General features: G+C 38.5%; 1 protein-coding gene across 1 annotated transcript in view; it reads right to left on the bottom strand.

Moving 5' to 3' along the window:
* TFAP2D (transcription factor AP-2 delta) overlaps positions 1-18,587 on the bottom strand; it is a 57,744-nt gene that overhangs the window by 28,271 nt on the left and 10,886 nt on the right. The window contains exons 4-6 of the mRNA XM_004388716.1: positions 13,348-13,513; positions 13,052-13,170; positions 667-808 (exon numbers count right to left, since the gene is read on the bottom strand). Of these exons, the coding sequence (XP_004388773.1) occupies positions 667-808; positions 13,052-13,170; positions 13,348-13,513 (427 nt within the window). The remainder of the gene's footprint in view (positions 1-666; positions 809-13,051; positions 13,171-13,347; positions 13,514-18,587) is intronic.

The raw sequence follows: 18,587 nt of genomic DNA, 5'->3' as shown, positions 1-18,587 counted from the left end.
AGAAAAGATGACATGGGCCCTATTGATGATCCTTGGCTCCAGAGGTCTCCTGTTAACTTTTATGTACCTGGGTCTTCATCTTTTGTCATTCCCAAACATTCATAATTTATTAAAGCACAGTGACATAGACCAAATTACATAGCAATCAAGGGCTTACTTTGGACATGTCATTATAAGGAATCAGTCACTGGAGACTGGTTATCGTGCTTGGTAAAGTAGAGGGTCAGTGAAAAAGAGAGAGACCCTCAATGAGATGGATTGACAAAGTGGCTGCAACACTGAACTTGAACACAGCAATGATTGTGAGGATAGTACAGGACCGGGCAACATAAGGTCGCTATGAGTCAGAGCTGACTCTACGGCATCTAACAACAAGGGCATATTTGCCTGGAATCTACATCTCCTAAACATGTTTTTCTCTTTATGAATTTCTACATATTCTAAAGAGCCATCCTAAGAACTTTCATCATTGCCAATGATAGACCCATCACTAGTCAAGGACAGTTTGTAAACCTTGGGCAGAGTGCAATCCTAGCTTGTCCTTGCTATGGTTGTGTGAGACCCCCATGTTTTAGAGAACTTGTGCTTTATATACAGTTTCTTTCATTCGAAGAAAATAGAACGATTGAAGATGAAGACACATACAGGCTTCCCCATCTTGCTTACTTGGTCGCCAGAATCATCTTTTTCCTTGCTGTCTGTTCTTTCTGTTCCATATGTTGTCTGGCAAGATGTTCTCCTACTGCTTTGGCTGGAAACTCTGTTTCACAAGTGTAGCCAAAATCCCGAGCCAGGTGTAAGGCCTCCCCTGTGGGAAGACAACACAAGTCAGTTTCTCAGGAGCGTCCACCTTACATTTTCCTCTAGCCTTGTTGCTGGTTATCTTCAGATGGATCATTTTTCCTATTCAGTCTAACCAATCCAAGGGAAAGGATTTTTTTTTTTTTTCAGATGAGGAGGAATAGAGAAGTTACTTACCTAGCCAGAGCATGAGTGAAGAAACTGGAAACAGAATTCAGGAGTTTTGACTCCCTTCTCAGTTGTGGCCATTAGACTAGACTGACTTCTGAGATTCTATGTATCAATGCCCTAGGGGAAAAGCCCCAAGGGTGGGCCATATTGTTTTTGCTTAACCTGTAACATACTCTCAGTAGATCTGAGATATTCAGATGCCTTTTCCCGAGAGAACTACGACAATATCTGGCAAAGGACCCAAATAACATTCAAAGAGGTTGGAGTATTTTGGAAAGTGAAATAAATGAATTATACCAATTCTACTGCTAAAGCCAGTATTTTATGCAATTATAGAACTAGCATTATCAGGTGTTATGGAAGGCTTCAGTATATTATACAACCATGTACAATGCTTCTTAGGTATAATAAAATCACAATTCACTTTTGTTGTTTCACAAAATCAATGGTCTTAAACTAGAGTAAAAAAAAAAAATTAAGTAAGACTGATGATGAAAATCCACCTGAAGACAAAGGTTAGTATTTTAAAAACTCAAGTCAAATCTTAGCTGATCATTAAAACTTTACAAGGCATGCTTTCAATGCATAGACACTGAACATCTATTTTGTTCAAGGAACAGCGCTAGGTAGAAATAATGGGGAATACAAAGGAATGCCAAAGACTATTCCTGTCTCGAGGAAGATGGTAGTCTTACCAAAAATAGAAACAATTAAAAAGTAATACTTAGTAACACTTTATAATTTACATTGCACCTATATAAACACTATCTATAATCTATACTGTTTGTTGACATTATATTGACATTATACATAATAAGGATAGTATATTACAAGTCTCAAATGAGTGTTAGAGACAAAACATTTTACATAAGTTCAAAGAAGATAAAGATAGTAACCATGAAGAGGTGATCCAACAGCCATATAGTAAACCAAATTTTGCCATGAAGAAATAATAAGTAAGAATTGATGACCAAATCATATGAAGCTCATCTGGTGACTGGCCAAAGTAGCAGTGCAAAAAGTAATGGATTTGTTCCTGCTTTAAATTTAGAGAATAATAGATTATTCTCTGACTTACTACCACAAAGAAATAAAAATGGTTATTATTAGCCAAAGTACTGAGGAGGAGTAAGAATTTATAGATTTATAAAATATGCAAAATAGATTAGTTAATACCAATGGAAGTATCCTTAGTAAAGATTCTACTTTCTTTTTCTCAATAAAAGAAATGCTAATCTTTCAGAATGGGATAGGTAATACTCACATTTACAAAGAAAGACAAAGAAAATTACCAACAGTATAAAACAGGGAAACATTTTAGGATACTATAGAGCTGAGAAAATATAATTCTGCAAGTAATTTTCCCTTAAACTATCTGTGAATACCTTGCCCTTCTTAAAACTAGAAATCTTTAAAAAAAAAAAAGTAAACGAGGTTTTGTAAAACATTTTATTATGAAAAATTTCTAACATATAACAGAGTTAAAAGAATTTTATGGTGAGCACCCATATGTCCACCCTTAACATTTTAATAAATATATCTATTTTTCTATACCTCTATCCATCTATCAATCCATATTATTTTTATACATTTCAGAGTAAATTGTAAACCTCAATACACATCTCCCTAAAAATTTTAGTATGCATATCATTAACTAGGGTTTAATGTTTTTTAGAGTGTTTTTCTTCTTAAGATAAAAGGCTTTAATCTTAAAAGTTTTTCTTGACTTATATTAAGAAGAAATAAAGCTACCAACTCTTCGATGATGGTTTAATTGCATGATTTATGCTTAATAACTAAACAGGAACTGGGGGGGTCCTTGCCCTTATTCTTTTGACAGAAAAGCACATTTGACAATAGAAAGGTCCACTGTGACTAATATACAGATACTATATAATGTCCTGATTTGAAGTTTCAATGTGTACAGATATTAACCAAGCATCAAAATTAGACTTTTTTCATTTATGCAAGTCTGTTTAATTTTTTTGGTACCAACAGAATCTAATGTTGTCATTCATTTCTTCATCCATTTACTCAGTCCATAACCACTAATTTCACCCCCATGATGCGAACAGTCCTATTCTAGACCTTGACAGAGTGTCTATTATATAAATATTACAGTGAAGTAAACACACTAATGCAGATACTATTTTTTGAACTATCTGATCATGGTTTTGATTTTGTTTTTCTCTCTGTTTCAAATGAACAGTGGCATGTCTTTAATTGAGATTTATATATTTATGTGGAGAACATTGGTTTTTTTTTTCTTCCCAATTTTAATAGAAATATGACTTAACTACATGGAAGGCATCGTTATATTGATTAGTTTCAGTAGGGCCACTTATTGGAGGGTCACACTTTTGGATAAAGCTATAATGTACAAGCAATATTATTACTAGCAGCTTATCATCATAACCAATAGGAAACAAAACGTGCATATTTGGGAAAAGAAAACGGCACCAAGATTTTATATTTGTAAAACCATGAAGGATGGTCTCTGTTGTTAAAAATGACAGAAGGAAGTTATTCAAGAAATTTCACATTGGAAATAAAGTCTTACAGCTTGATCCATCAAATAGTGGCTACAGCATCTCACCAGAGGATAAGCTACTTTCACCTGAAATGAACTTTAAGACTCACATTTATCTTGCAACTAATACAGTAATACCATCCGTAGTGTCTTCTTTGCACAGCAAGTCAAATTATATATATTTGTATATCTGCATATTGCATTACTCACACAGAAATAGATATTTAAATAACATTTTAACAGAGACTATTGTATATATATATTTTCTCCTCTACTGTTTGTGCAATAGTTGGAGAAATGAAACAGTGCAAACAGGAGGATGGCAGCATGCCTCTTGAATTTTGTGCTAAAACCTGCTTCTTGAGGATCTGGCCCATTTTATGCAAAGCTCTCACCGTGTGGTAGTTTTAAAAACAGTTTGAATGGAACAGCTGCTATTTACATTTACACTGACAGCCAGATCCTTCCTTCCTCAGTTCTGTTTACTGCTTTCTCCTGCTTGCGATGTAACATTGTTACAGGATGCATAGCGATGCTACATCAAAAGAAGTGGCAAGTGAAGACACTCTGATGTGTAGCTAAAATGTGTATATCATGCCACAAAAGCTTTGTGTGTGAAGACCCAAGAAAAGAATGAATGAATCCATGAATTGTAATACACATGATATTCAGAGAAGATTACACATCTATAGTGAAATCCTTTACAGCAGATGGCTTAGAGTCAACAGGTTTAAGAAAAATAGAAATTTTAGCATCAGAAAAGCATACGACCAAGACTCTGAAAGAAGTGACTGACTTGTGAAAAGACCTATTGAAAAATTTTATTTGTACGGGGAATTTAGCATAATATGAAGGTTGCTTTTTGAATTCATAGGAAAAAGATAGATTATCAATAAAAGGTATTGGGACAACTGGGTAGCCACCTGGAAAAACAAATAAAATTGGATCCATACCATACATTTAATAACAAATTTCAGATGAATAAAAGATTCAAACATAAAAAATAAAACCACAGAGTAATTAGACGATACCATGGGAGAATCCTTTTATAATCTTGGAATAAAGAAGGCTTTTCTAAGAATTATGATTAAAACTAAAAGCCATAAAATTAAAAAAAAATACCACTATGTCAATACGAAAAAAAAAGTTCTGCACGGCAAACAAAGATAAGAACAAATAAACAAGCAAACAAAAAACCCATAACAATAAGTAGACAAACCAAAGCTGAGGGAGCAGAGTTTTGTAACTCATATCAGACATATAGCTAATTTTCCTAGTATATAATGATCATTTACAAATCAATAGAAAAAAAAAATTCCTCATAAGTACTAAGTAAATGAATAGACAAAAAGCTCCTACAAGTCTCCTCAGCATATGCTCAACTTCACTTATAATAGAAATAGTATTTTTTTTTCTAACCTGTTAAGTTAGCAAAGATCAAAAAGTTGATAGAACTGTGCTTGGACCAGAATACAGTAGTACTCTCATATCCATGTCTCTTACTCCCGTTGCTGATAGGATTAAAAACTCACAACCACCATGTAGAACAATCTGGCAATGTCTATCAATATTACAAATGCAAGTATCATTTGACCCAGCAAAACCATTCCCGGGAATTTGAATAGATATACTTGCATATTTGAAGAATTATTTATGTAAGTGTGAAGTTACTCATTGCCCTGTTGTAACAGCCAAAGATCGAAAACACCTAAAGGATATTCATTAGGGGACTTTATCGTTGTTAAGTGTCATCAAGTTGATTCTAACTCAAAAATGAATTATGACACGCTCATTCAGTGGAATATCATGCAGCTGTTTAAAAGCCAGAACAACTTGTAAGCACTGAATAAAGAATGAACACTAAGAGAATGTGTGAAAAAAAGGTACAGAATAGTGTGCATAGAAAGTTATTTTTTTAAAAAAAAAAAAGGAAACATACACATAAGCACAACCTACATACTTCTTGTAAGGAAACCAACAACACTTGTTTTCTTCTAGGGGGAGGGAACTGAATGACTAGGTGATGGAGTGAAAAGAAGATATTTCACTGCATATTTACTTGTAACTTTTTAATTTTGTACCATTTGTATGGATTATCTATTAGAAATTAAATTAATTTAAAAATTTTAAAGTTACTCTCTGCCCCATTGTTAGAAATATATAATTCTGAATTCAGATATTTGTTATTAATTAAACACGGACAATTGCAATACTCCATTGCTCTTCGGTAGGAGTTAGATATCAGTAGGAATAATTATAGTCTATTATTTTATTGAAAACCTATGAATTTTGATAAGTGGAAGTAATGTAGAAAAACAGAAGCTGAGAGTTTGAAACGCACATTAAATAAGGCATAAACTTTGAAAGGAAGAATAGTAGAAGAAAGACAAGTCATTGAGAATGGAATGCACATATGTTCCTTTAAGACAGCATCACTATTTGCAAGAATAAGTAATGAGCTGGACCAATGGTGACAAACACAGGACTGAGCCAAATATGCTTGGATACATTCACCTCTTTGTGCCACAGTCACCATGAGTAGGAGTAGGGATTTAAGGACATCTCAGGTCACACAGAGTCAGACACAAAGGCATATGGGAAGTATCCCATCTCCCTTGCCCTTATGCAGAGATGGCGCAATGGGTAAGCACTTGGCTGTTAACTGAAAGGTCAGTGGGCACACCCACTAGCCAGTCTGTGGGAGAAAAGACCTGGTGATCGGCTCCTATAAAGATTACTGCCTAGGAAACCCTAATGGGCAGTTCTACCGTGTCACACAGAGTCACCGTAAGTTAGAATTGACTTGACCGCACACAACAACAACATGCAAACATCCTCTCCCACCAAAAATGAATGAAATCATAACATACAGGTCAGAGGAATGATATTAAGAATCAAGCAAATGATTTAAGAAGACAGCCTCTAAGACGGTATCTATTTATCTGAAATATTGTATGATACCTACGATGGGGTTGTTGAGAAGACTCTGCCTAGTTCAAGACTACTTTTTCTAGTGCCCCATCCCACCCCGTATTTAAGTGTGGTCATGTAACTAGTTCTTACGGAATGCAAACAATTGTAATGTGGGTACTGTGTGGCCAAGGGAGTAAAGAGCTGTGTACTTCCCTGCCCCCGCCACCGCCAGTGTCTTTCTTTATCTGTGAGTTGAATGAATAGGACTCTAGGACCTGGAGGAGGGCAGGGCTTGGAAGATATGGGAGAAATGGAAGGAGTTTGGGTCCTTGGATGAGGACCCAATGAGGAACACCTACATCGAACTAGGATAAGTAAGAAATAGCTTTTATTGTGTTAAGCCACTGAAAATGTGTAAATGAACTGTTATATCAAGGAGTATTACCTTATTACAGATATTATGTTTCTTATCTATAAATTAAGAAAATGAAGCTCAGTCAAGTTAAGTAACCAGCCCAAAGTCAGAGAGTATTTCAGAAACGATATTATGAGAAGTGGTGGAAGGGGGGTATACCAGGCCAAGGGATTTTTCAAATGACACAGCCAGTTAACAGGAGGTAAGAGTTAAGGGCAGAGCCTGGGAGTTTATATTTTTTGAAGCTAAAGAAGGCAGCAACAGTGAGAAAGGGTTTAAACTAAAACAAAACGACAATTTTACACAATGCTTGAAAGTGATTCCCTTTATTTTGCTGGTTTTATATTTAGACCATTCCCTGCCTCATACTGTTGTTTTTTTTTTTAATATATAAACACAATCTGACCTCCTATGATGGCAGACTACAACCCAAAGCATTTAAATAAACTGTGCTGTCAGAACCCTAAGGATTGCCTGAGACTGTTACAGGAGCTTTCTCAAACGCAGCAGAACTCTCCCACGAAAGCAAACCCAATCAGGCAAACAGAACATCCCCATAGCAACACTCGGCAACATCAGCCATCTTGGGAAACCACAGGTGAGGAGGGAGTGATGGGAAGGAATGACTAGATCATTGACCAGATGACTGACTCCTCATATTTTTTCTAAAATCCACCAACTCTGCAAAGATTGTTCTGCAGTAAAGTATAGGGGTGGCATAGGAAGTTGCCAGTTCATAACTAATAAATATATAAACCAAAAAAACCTAACTCATTGCCCATCGAGTCGGCTCTGACTTATAGTGACCCTATAGGACATAGGAGAACTGCCCCAATAGGGTTTCCAAGGAGTGGCTGGTGGATCAGAAATGCCAGCCTTTTGGTTAGCAGCAGCAGCTCTTAACCCAAGTGTATTAGAACTAGAACAATAGTATTAGTCAAATTCTTTCATTTTTTTTCCAGATATAGAATTATTTTCACTTTAGAAGAGTCTGGGATTATCCCAAGATCTCCTCAGAAGATCAGGACATTGGGTAAGAAACTCTAAGCAAATCCGTCTTCCAGAAAATGATATTTTTCTGATTTTATTGATACCAGAATGGACAAAAAAGAAACCACAAGAATGTGATTAACAAGGGGAAATAAAAATAACTTCAGGATTACAATAAAGAAGCTTGCACTTAACCATTAGCTATATATTTAAGGCCCATTAAATGAAGACATATGGAAGAAAAGAGGATAAGATCTGATATTTCATTCAGAGAACTCTGGATTCAAATATTTCCATCTCATTATAGGTCAGCTATATCTATGTTATGTGAATCCAAAAAAAAAAAAATCCTCACTTAAATATATATCTGACTAAAATATGTTCATTTTTCAAACAACTTCAACAGGTGACAAAAAGTCAGTCAGTCTTCCAGTTCTTCACCTCATTGTTTATTAGGTACAATGATATTTATAACAGAGATGATAGAAATTATCAAAATACACTATCAAATTGCATTAAAATATCCCTCTCTTGTAAATCCCTAAAATAATCCCTAAGAGTATTGACTCTAATATGTCACCTTGATAACAATGCTAGGATGGAACAATTAGTAGAGTGATTCCGTTTAAAAGGAATGCAGAATAAAATGATCGCAGAATAATTAAAAACCAAATTGCTAGAAACCCAAGGCAAGCACGGAAAGGTAGGAATATCAAAATGAAGCCTACTATTATATTAGTGATGGGTCATTTTGGAAAAACAAATGTTCATTTGTTAATTTGAATTCCCATCATAAAGCACCTTATTGTTCATTGATAGGATCTTTACAAAGGTCCCATCTTTGCACAGAGAGCCTGGCATGGTTCCCAAGCACCATTCCTTCCTTGAGATTCCTATCAAAATAGGAACAATGGCAAGACTTGATTCAAATCTTACCCAGAATTGGGCAGAGGTGAGTACTGTAAAGTCATTGAAGGTTGACTTTCATGAGATTTATTTCAAAGTCTGGTCTATGGGAAATAAAGTCAATTGGATGTTATATCTCCTGTGCTCAAGGACTATACCAAAATTGTGAGGGGTGATTGAATCCGAAAAACATATTGGGCCATCAGGAAGTTTGAGAAACAATTAATCTAGTCATGGCTAGACTACTCCATAAGAGTTTTAAGCAACAGTTTTAAGAGACATGTAAGAGAAGCTAAATTAGTAGCTACTGACCCTTAAAATGTACATATGGGTTTACGTTGAAAATCCAGGCGATAAAGGGGAGATGTTACTTTTAAAAATGGTGGAAAAAATAATAGTATTCTTTCTCATAAGACCATATGTTTAAGAGAAAGTTGATGGACCATTTTGGGCTACTAGGAACCTAGTTTTAGAATTAAAAAAAAAAAAAATGTTGCTGGCTCTTTCGACATTGTTTACTGAAGAGGAAAACTGTCACCTGAATACCTGGTCCATTCAAGGGCTTATGAACAGCAACTGGCAAATATGGTAAAGTTTTTACAGCCTGAATCTGTACAAACAGGACAAACTTGAAAAACCTGGATCAGATACATGGTGGCTCAAAAACAATCAAGGCCCAAAAGTGCTGAACAGACGTATCAATGATGTCAATTTCTTAGGAGGTTGATAAATCACACTCGGGTCACTTATGTTCCGTATAAGTCCAGCATCACCTGCAGAATTCCAAAGACCCTGAGCCTAATGTGGACTTGGCAGCTTGATGATGGCTGGAAAGGAGTCAACAGCTGTCACCATCAACCCAACTGAAATGTGGGAACAAAAAGATACAGGGGAGTCCTCTATCTAGAGTCCTAACAATGAAGTTGCCCTTCTTGTCAGCCCAGGGCTAGAATGAAGATGATTTTAATTTAAATGTAATGTGCTTGTTCTTCAAATATTAGACTCTCCTCATGTCCTAAAATAACTTGCAGTTTTTCCAACTGTGGGTCATGACTCATTAGTGACTCATGTCATAAATTTAGTGAGTTTATAATCAGCATTATTGAAATGACTAAAAAAAGTATGAAGTAGAGAAAAATATCAGGCTATATTGTACATGGTAATGAAACATTTTATAATTGTGGGTGTGTGTGTATGACAGCAAGAGAGAGAATGTGGGAGTGACGATACATGTAGTAAGTTGAGGAATGCAAAAAGTCCCTTTGCCCTTAAATGTCTTTTCCACAGTTCCACAAAAGTGCCTGAAATTCAACAATAAAGTTTTATTTCTCTAGCATTTAAGAATGTAGAATTCAATATTTTATACTTTCTTTAATAAAATCAAAAGTACGTAAACTTGAGTTGAAAAATTCTTGCATGGATATTAAGGAGGGTGGCATTATAAGGTTTTCTTTTTACTTAAACTAAAAAGAGAAAACAAAAAAGTAAACGGACTCCTCTAACGTGGTTGTATTAAATTAAGGTTAGTCTTTAAAGAACTTAATGCTAGTTCAGATATTGTCATGGCAGTATAAAAGATACTGTTATCAAAATAAATGTTAATTGCTATGATAAAAAGAAAAAAAAGATTTCTATCTCTATGTTATGAAGATTTTGGGGATTTAAGAGCACCCAATTAAAGTAAGATGCACCTGGGAAGAATAACATCTTAAATTTCATCAGCCAAGGCTGATAGTTATCTGTGAGCAGAGGCCAGATGAACAGAGCATATGATGGGCACTTGTGTGATAGGGGAATGTGCTGAGAGAAGACAAGGCAAGACCACAGAGATCCTGCACCCTTCATGTTAGCATAGGTTGCTTTTGGCTACCTTAAAATTCAATAAGAAGCATACAAAGACCAAAGTTTATTGGTGGCTACCTGGGGCAGGCAGGAAGGAAGGGGAAAGGGAGACGCACTACTTAGGAGATACTGCGCTTCTGTTAAGGGTGATGAGAAAATCTGGAAACGGATAGTAGTGTTGGTTGAACAACATGGTGAATGTGATTAATGTCATTGAACTGTACATGTGAAAAATGAAATGGCAAGTGTTTTGTTACACATATATTTACCAAAAAAAAAAAAGAATTATGAACATCCTGTTTTATTATTCTCTATATTTCAGTTTGTACTGGCCAAGTACACTCCCAGACACAGTGGAGAAAGGTCTTTTTGGGGCCCTTAATTTCCACAAGTTACAACTTTCAGGGGACTTTGTAGTCACTCATCCTGGGTAATAGAAAGAATTGTAATGAACATTTAGATCAATGACCCTTAAATCTCCTTATACCTTAGAATCACATAGGAAGTTTTAAAAATTATATATGTCTGGGTTTAACCACAGAGATTGAATTTCAAATGGTTTGGTATTGGGACTCAGGCTGTTTTTTTCAAACTTCCTCAGCTGATTCTACTATGGAGATGGGTTTGAGACTCACTCAAGACCTACCACACATATGATTCCTTTATCTCCTTCATTATATACTGAGTGTTTTGTTATATTTTTACCAGTACTCAGTTGCTGTAGAGTCAACTCCAACCCATTGTGACCCCATATGTGTCAGAGTAGAAATGAGCTCTGATTTTTTTGGAAGTAGATAGCCAGGCCTTTCTTCCAAGGTACCTCCTGTTGGATTTGAACCTTCAACTTTTCAGTTAGCAGTTGAGCATGTTAACCATGTGTACCACCCAAGATCTCTGTTCTACTTTTAAAAACCTATAATTTCAACAATGTTCTTACTTAAATTAAGCAGGAATCTGTCTCCCCTTAGACCAAACTGTTAGTCATTTTTTTTCTACTTTGCCCTTCCCTAAATATCCTCAAACCACACTCCCTTATGTCATTCCTTCAGTATCGGCACACATAGGCAAACACAGCCCGTGACCTACAACATACACTTATTAAATGTTAATGGCCAACGACACTGTTGTGGTTGTATTATCATTATACTATTCGGGAACAAAGCAAAGATAATTGTTAATAACAAAATTATCAAAGCAATCTTGCCAAGATCATGTCAAAGTTGTACAATAAACACTATGTATTGATAATCTGGAAAAAGGCAGATGATTGTTTTGTGTTTCACTCACTTATTACCTCCTATAATGCAATATAAACAACTCATGTGAAAAAAGTGCCACAGGCAAGTTCTGGTGGGATTTGACAAAACAGACCTGCCTTTCCTATTTAAAAACAACACCATTATGAATTATGGAAGAACTTTTCTTTGGCATTCAAAAGCTCCTGCACACAGGTAAAAAAACAAATAAAAGCATGGATAACACTTCTTCTTAAGTTTGGATGCTAATGCGTAAAGTTTAGTCCTTACAGAAAAAGCAAAGGTAAAAAGGTAAATTGGAAGAAAAAAAGGTAGTTTCTAGGAATATATTTCCACTTCTGTCTCTCTACCTGGAAAAAACGTGTTGTTGTCAAGTCAACGTCAACTCATAGTGACCCTATAGGACAGAGTAGAACCGCCCCATAGAGTTTCCAAGGAGTACCTTGTAGATTTGAACTGCTGACCTTTTGGTTAGCAGCCGCAGCACCTAACCACTACACCACCAGAGTTTCCATCTCTATACCTGTGGTTAACTTTAACTTCTCTGTAACTCAGTTTATCCACCCATAAAGCCATTAAATTTCACTCTGCTTTAAGAGATGTCTACTGGGAGTCCTGGTGGTGAAGTGGTTAAGAGCTCAGGCTGCTAACAAAAAGGTCGGCAGTTCAAATCCATCAGCTGCTCCTTGGAAACCCTATGGGGCAGTTTTACTCTCTCCTATATGGTCGCTATGAGTCGGAATCAACTCAGTGGCACACAACAACTAGGATTAAGACAATGTGCTTGCAGGCTTAGTATCATGCCTAGACACTTGGAAACTCCTCATAAAAGGATTATTATTTATCCTGTAGATCATGTTTCACTGAATTATAACAAGCTAAACAAGATTTAGCTGAACTTTGAAATAAACAATAATAAAAATGACAATAGCATGTCCAGTTTTTTGTTGCTGTTATTTAGGGAATACTTTATCACGTACATAAATCTTCCACTGTTCTTCCCTAGTATTGTCAAGATTAGTAAATTATGGGACATTTTATGAATTATCTAAACCTTATATTGTATAATTTAATCATTATAATAGAGATTAATTGGAAAATTCAGAACTATCTGTTAACTGTCCTGCTTAGTAGCATAGACAAAATAAAGCAGCCTAAATCTCACAAGCCTGAGCTTCAAAGAATTGCCAGCACTTCATCATTATTTTGCGGAGCTGAAAGTCATACCTTCAACTAAGGAAGTGAGGAGGGTCACGTTGGCTGCTTTCCGTCTTCCTGCTGGCAAGTTCAGGCCCAATCTATCCAGTTTCTCTCTCAGGCAGCGGCCTCCATTCTTAGATTTTGCTCTGTCCAAAACCAAATAAAAACTGGGATTTGAAAGTTCACATTCTGAAGAAAATCATGAGAACACTTGACCACATGGGGAATTCCACGTAGGATGGAACACATAAGGGCTGAAGGCCGAGGAGTGTGTATCAATACAGTCAGAAGACCCACAATGCCAGAAAACCAATTTTTCTCACCTTCTCAAAATGCCTCCTAAGAGTGATGCATTGAGGCATTCAGGCGGAGAGAGGCGTCTCTTTACCTCAGCAATGGTCACCTTGTATTTGGAAGTAGAACTGAGAAGGGACAAACGACCAGGGACAGAGCAAAACAAGTCTGTGGGGTTGACCACACAGGTGCCACCTTGGAAGGAAAAAGCATAGACATATTAGTGACAATGAGAGAAGATAAATTCATTAGACAAACAGTTAATATCAAGGTGCCTCCCGGATCTGGGAACGCATGACAACAATTGCACTTATACATCACCAGATCTTCTCAGAAAGCTGCTCTGAAGATGATCCTTTCAAATAACACACAGGGTTTTGTCTTTCAAATAGCACATAGAAAATGTTTGTGAGGAGATCATTGTAATTTTAGAGAAAATTGGCATCCCATAGAGTGTTAAAAAAACAAACAAAAACCCAAACCTGTTGCCCTCTAGTTGATTCTGACTCATAGCGATCCTATCGGACAGAGTAGAACTGCCCCATTGGATTTTCAAGGAATGGCTGGTGGATTCAAACTGCCAACCTTTTTGTTAGCAGCTGTAGCTCACTTAGCTCTTAACTACTGCGGCATCAGGGCTCCTCATAGAGTGTTACCAAAAAACCAAACCCGTTACTGTCAAGTAGATTCTGACTCATAGCGACCCTATAGGACAGAGTAGAACTGCCCCATAGGGTTTCCAAAGAGAGACTGGTGGATTTGAACTGGCAACCTTTTGGTTAGCAGCTGTAGCTCTTAACCACTATACCACCAGGGTTTCCCACAGAGTGTTAGCAGGCCCCAAAACCAAACCAAAACAAAACGTAGTGCAGTCAAGTCAGTTTCAACTTACAGCGATCCTGTAGGACAGAGTAGAACTATCCCAGAGGGTTTCCAAGGCTGTAATCTTTACAGAAGCAGACTGCCACATCTTTCTCCTGTGGAGCAGCTGGTGGGTTCAAACCACTGACCTTTCAGTTATCAGCTTAGTGTTTCAACACTGTGCCATCAGGTCTCCTTTAGAAGGCCCACCAGTGTTAATTTCTACGTCATTCACACCAAGAAATACTTCAATTAAAAACCCCAAACTTCCCCAGTTAACCCCACAAAGGGTAGGTATTATGGATAGATACCTATACACACAAAATGGGTAGATTTTTTTTATCTAGAATTTACCATATAGATCAAAGTTTTGAGGGCCTGCCACCAGAATGTTTGAGAACTGCCATCCCCTTTCCCTCAAGCATCTATCAACTAAAGGCATCACAGGCACCCAAACAATACACAGACACCACTAAAAATAATTTACTCATCACCAGAAGCTTCAGAACGTTCAGGCAAGCAGTCCTTACTGGGACTCCTGGAGCAGAAGCCTTCTATCTCTGAAGTTCAGAAAGCCCCTTGAGCTTTTACATTGTCCAGGAACAAGGGAGTGTAGTCAGTCCTTAACTTTAGGCAGCCGATGACTGAAGTGAACATGAAGATCTAAGGGTGATCACTGTGAAGGAGAGTGTCCTGCTGCCCAATTCCTTCCTCACAGCGAAAACCCTGAGCCAGTGTCCACGCTGCTAACATGGTGGCCCTGGAGCCCTGAGATCTAAGGCTGCTTCACCAGGCATCGAGAAATCTGAGGACAGAGTTTTTGTGGGTTCAATGGCAAGTTCAAATTCAAAGCTTGCTCTTCTGATCATACATTTGATTTCATCAGTTAAGGGTGATCTGAAGACTTACCTCCAGAAAATGGGTAAAGTTCTATGAGGGAAAATAGAAAATAAGTAGGTGGGGGAAGACAAATGGGCAGGGGAGTGTTATCTAAAGCCTTTTTCCTTAAAGTATGGTCTTCAAATGGCAGCATCAGCATCTCCTAGGAACTTGTCAGAAATACAAAATCTCTGGCCCAACCTCAGACCTTCAGAGTCAGAATAAACGATTTTAATAAGAGCCTCAGGTGGTTCATCTGCAAGTTTGAGAAGTCCTGGTCTAGGACTCACCACTGGCCTCCCAGGTAGCTCCTTCCCTCCTTTTCTAAGAGGTTCAGATGGAATCTGTCAGTGCAACCTCTGCCATTCCTTTGAGTGTGTTTCCTGGGCACAGTGGCTAAGAAACCTGGAAAGATGTTTAAAATGGCAATGGGGTCCTGGGCCTAGGCAGAGAGAACATGTTAACCTTGCCTCATTCTTAAAGTATTTCTACCCTTGGATTTTCTGGAATTCCTCCTGGCAGGCTGGGGTCACCCAACTTCCCTATGAAAGTGCTGGGAACCAAGGTCTTCCTCCCTAAGCATTCTGAGGTCCATGATTGCCTCTAATGCCTGAAAAACAGCAGACAGAATAGAGAGAACATCAGAGCAGTCAGTTCTCTGTAGGCTGGAAGATGGGTCCTGTATACTCTGGCCAAATTCCTGATGCTAGTGCCTGGAAATATGTCCTGACTTTGAAATCTGAGAGGTTATAATCTCAACTGTCAGATTGAAATCCTTTTCTTGGCATCAAACTTGTAGTCAATATTCTGTGCATGGACAGCCGTGCTAACACCGGCCTGGGGAGCTGGAAACACAAAGTTGCGTGTGCTTCCCCACCTCGCATTCCCAGAAAGAATTTTAAACCCCTCCCCCCAATAAAGTGTTCCCAGATTCCTGTGCCTGAGGCTACCATTCCACTTTTGCTGATGCGCTCAGTATCTACAGATGCAAAGTGCATTTTAAAAAATAAACTCTTAAGTAACTTCTTAGAAGTTGAGACGAACAGGAAAGCAAGCTAGATATCAATGAATCTGGGTTTTAGAGTGATATTGTAGGATCATGACCCTGATTATTTTAGGATTTGGATCACTGTGAAGTCAGTCTGTAGCAAGAATATTAAACAAGAAAATCATAATGTCTATATCCAAAAATCACACAGCTCTCTCCTGAAAAGGGGCTTCCACTCACATTTTCTATGAGTCGTAGCAAATGTATATTCTTACATAAGCCCGCATCCCCACCCCACACACTAGCAAGTACATAACTGAGGACACTAGGAATCTTACTCATTATGAGTGAGAGAAGAGAGTGTTTGAGTATGTATACATATTATTTTTGTGGCTGCTAAAGGAAGGGTGGCCCTGGGTGGCATAAACCATTAAGAACTTGGCTACTAACAGAGAGGCTGGTTGTCCAGGTTGGAGGTTCGAGTCCACCCAAAGGCACCTCAGAAGAAAGGCCTGTTGATCTAATTCTGAAAAATCAGCCATTGAAAACCCTATGAAGCACAGTTCTACTCTGAAACTCACGGGGTTGCGATGAGTTGGAATTGACTTGTCGGCAACTGTTTTGGTTTTTGAAAGGAAAGGAAGGACACAATTTTAGATCTTTCCTATATTTATTAATCTTCAGTGGGTTAAAAACGTAATTTAGAGAGATGCAAAAGATTATTATTTTTGTAAAATAAGGAGTTAAATCAGTCTCTCCCAGTTTCCATTGGAAAATTGCTCCTTTTTGGCAAACTGAACCCCATCTGCTGAAAGCCAGCTGCTCCCAGGGAAGCCACGGAGTCTGCTGCCTCATCACTTGCAACTCCCTGGGCCCTTGGCCTTTCTCTCCTGCATCCAGGTTGGGCTTCTGGCTCACGCTCAAATGGGCATTTATTAGGTAAGTTACACAGGCTGCATATTAAGAGTATGCTTTATGCACACACAAACTGCCTGGAGGATTTATTTTGTATTCAGGATTAGCCATCAACTCTAGAGTCTTTTATTTTTTATGTCACAGCATCTTTAAAGGGAATTTCTGTTGCTTTGATACTTGGCATTGCTGCAGCCTTGGGGAACTCTCTCATCCTGGCTAAAGATTTGGCAACTTGTAGAGTATACAGCAACATGGGGGAACATGGTCTCTCTCTCCCCAGTGGTTTATTTTTGGGTGGAGGTAGAAAGGGTAATAGGTCAACATAACCAGAATTTTGCATTTGGAATGAAGGAGGTAGGACTTCTTTAAGGGGCTCTAGACCACAGATGGCAACGATGAGATCTCAAAGACAGAAAGTTATGAAACAGCCAACCACACCAGGCTGGTCACAGTATTTTATCCCTGTGTTACTAGTTGAAGTTCCTCATGGCTCCTGTGAGGCATTTCAGCTCTTAATGAAATTCTAGACTCTGCATTCCAGTTCATGGTGTCTCTGGTTGCACAGCCAGGGGCCTTATTGCAGAACTGCTCCAGAGTTTATCTGTTTCCCATTCCTAGTGTTTCCCATTCCATGCAGGTCACTATTTTAAAACTGGAATTTGGAGATATTTCCAGTGATGCTGCAAACCCAGGTGGGTAGCTATGGTAACAGTGAAAGAAGTCAGGGACTAGCTACTGACTGTATAGGAGATAAAAACCCGTTGCTGTGGAGTCTTTGACTCATAGCAACCCTATAGGACAGAGTAGAACTGCCCCATAGGGTTTCCAAGCATGTAATCTTTACAGAAGCAGACTGCCACATCTTTCTCCCGCAGAGTTGTTGGTGGGTTCAAACTGCTGACCTTTCCGTTAGCAGCCGAGCGCTTAATTACTACGCCACGAGGGCCTCTATTGTATAAGAGATAGCTATCATAAAAAATAAATTTGTCGCAGCTGCAGGAATAAGTCAGCCAAATACTTACAGTGGGTGTGATAAATCCAGGCACAAATGCATAGATGCAGATCCGCCAGCTGCCAGATCTTGTTAGATTCTATGCGGGCAGAAACGGCACGGGTTGGGGCTATTATCTTCTTGGTGTGGCTGGGGATTTCTGGCTCTATGTCTGCAGGCACGGTGTGGGTTACTGGAAAAAGTTCTGGGCCACAAATGAGAGCGTGGCCCACTACCGACCCACGCAACCTTGGGCGAATCACTTCACTCCTTTGGGCCTCAGTCTGTACATCTGAAAAATGGGCATGCTCAGACCTTCTCTGCTTGTTTTTCCAGTTTGTGAGCAAGCGCAACGGGGAATGGACGCATGGGTGCTCACCACCTGGAAAAGGCCACCCAACCCCGCCATTGTGTTGAACAACTGCTACGTCGCAGGATGAGAGCTGTGGGGCGCGGCAAGCCCCCTACCTACCATTTGCGCTGCATCGGATAGGAAAGCCCAGCGCGGACGCCCAAATGAGCTTTTCCTCCTCTCATCCCGGGCAATTAGGGCAGAGGAAAAAGCCGCGGTTGTCTCGGAGGAGCCGCAGCTCCCCCGACGCCCCTAAAGCTGCCTCAGAGTCACGCGCCCCCTC

Source organism: Trichechus manatus, unplaced genomic scaffold, assembly GCF_000243295.1.
Source record: "Trichechus manatus latirostris isolate Lorelei unplaced genomic scaffold, TriManLat1.0 scaffold00215, whole genome shotgun sequence".
Taxonomy (NCBI): domain Eukaryota; kingdom Metazoa; phylum Chordata; class Mammalia; order Sirenia; family Trichechidae; genus Trichechus; species Trichechus manatus.
This window is presented reverse-complemented; position numbering and strand designations above follow the sequence as displayed.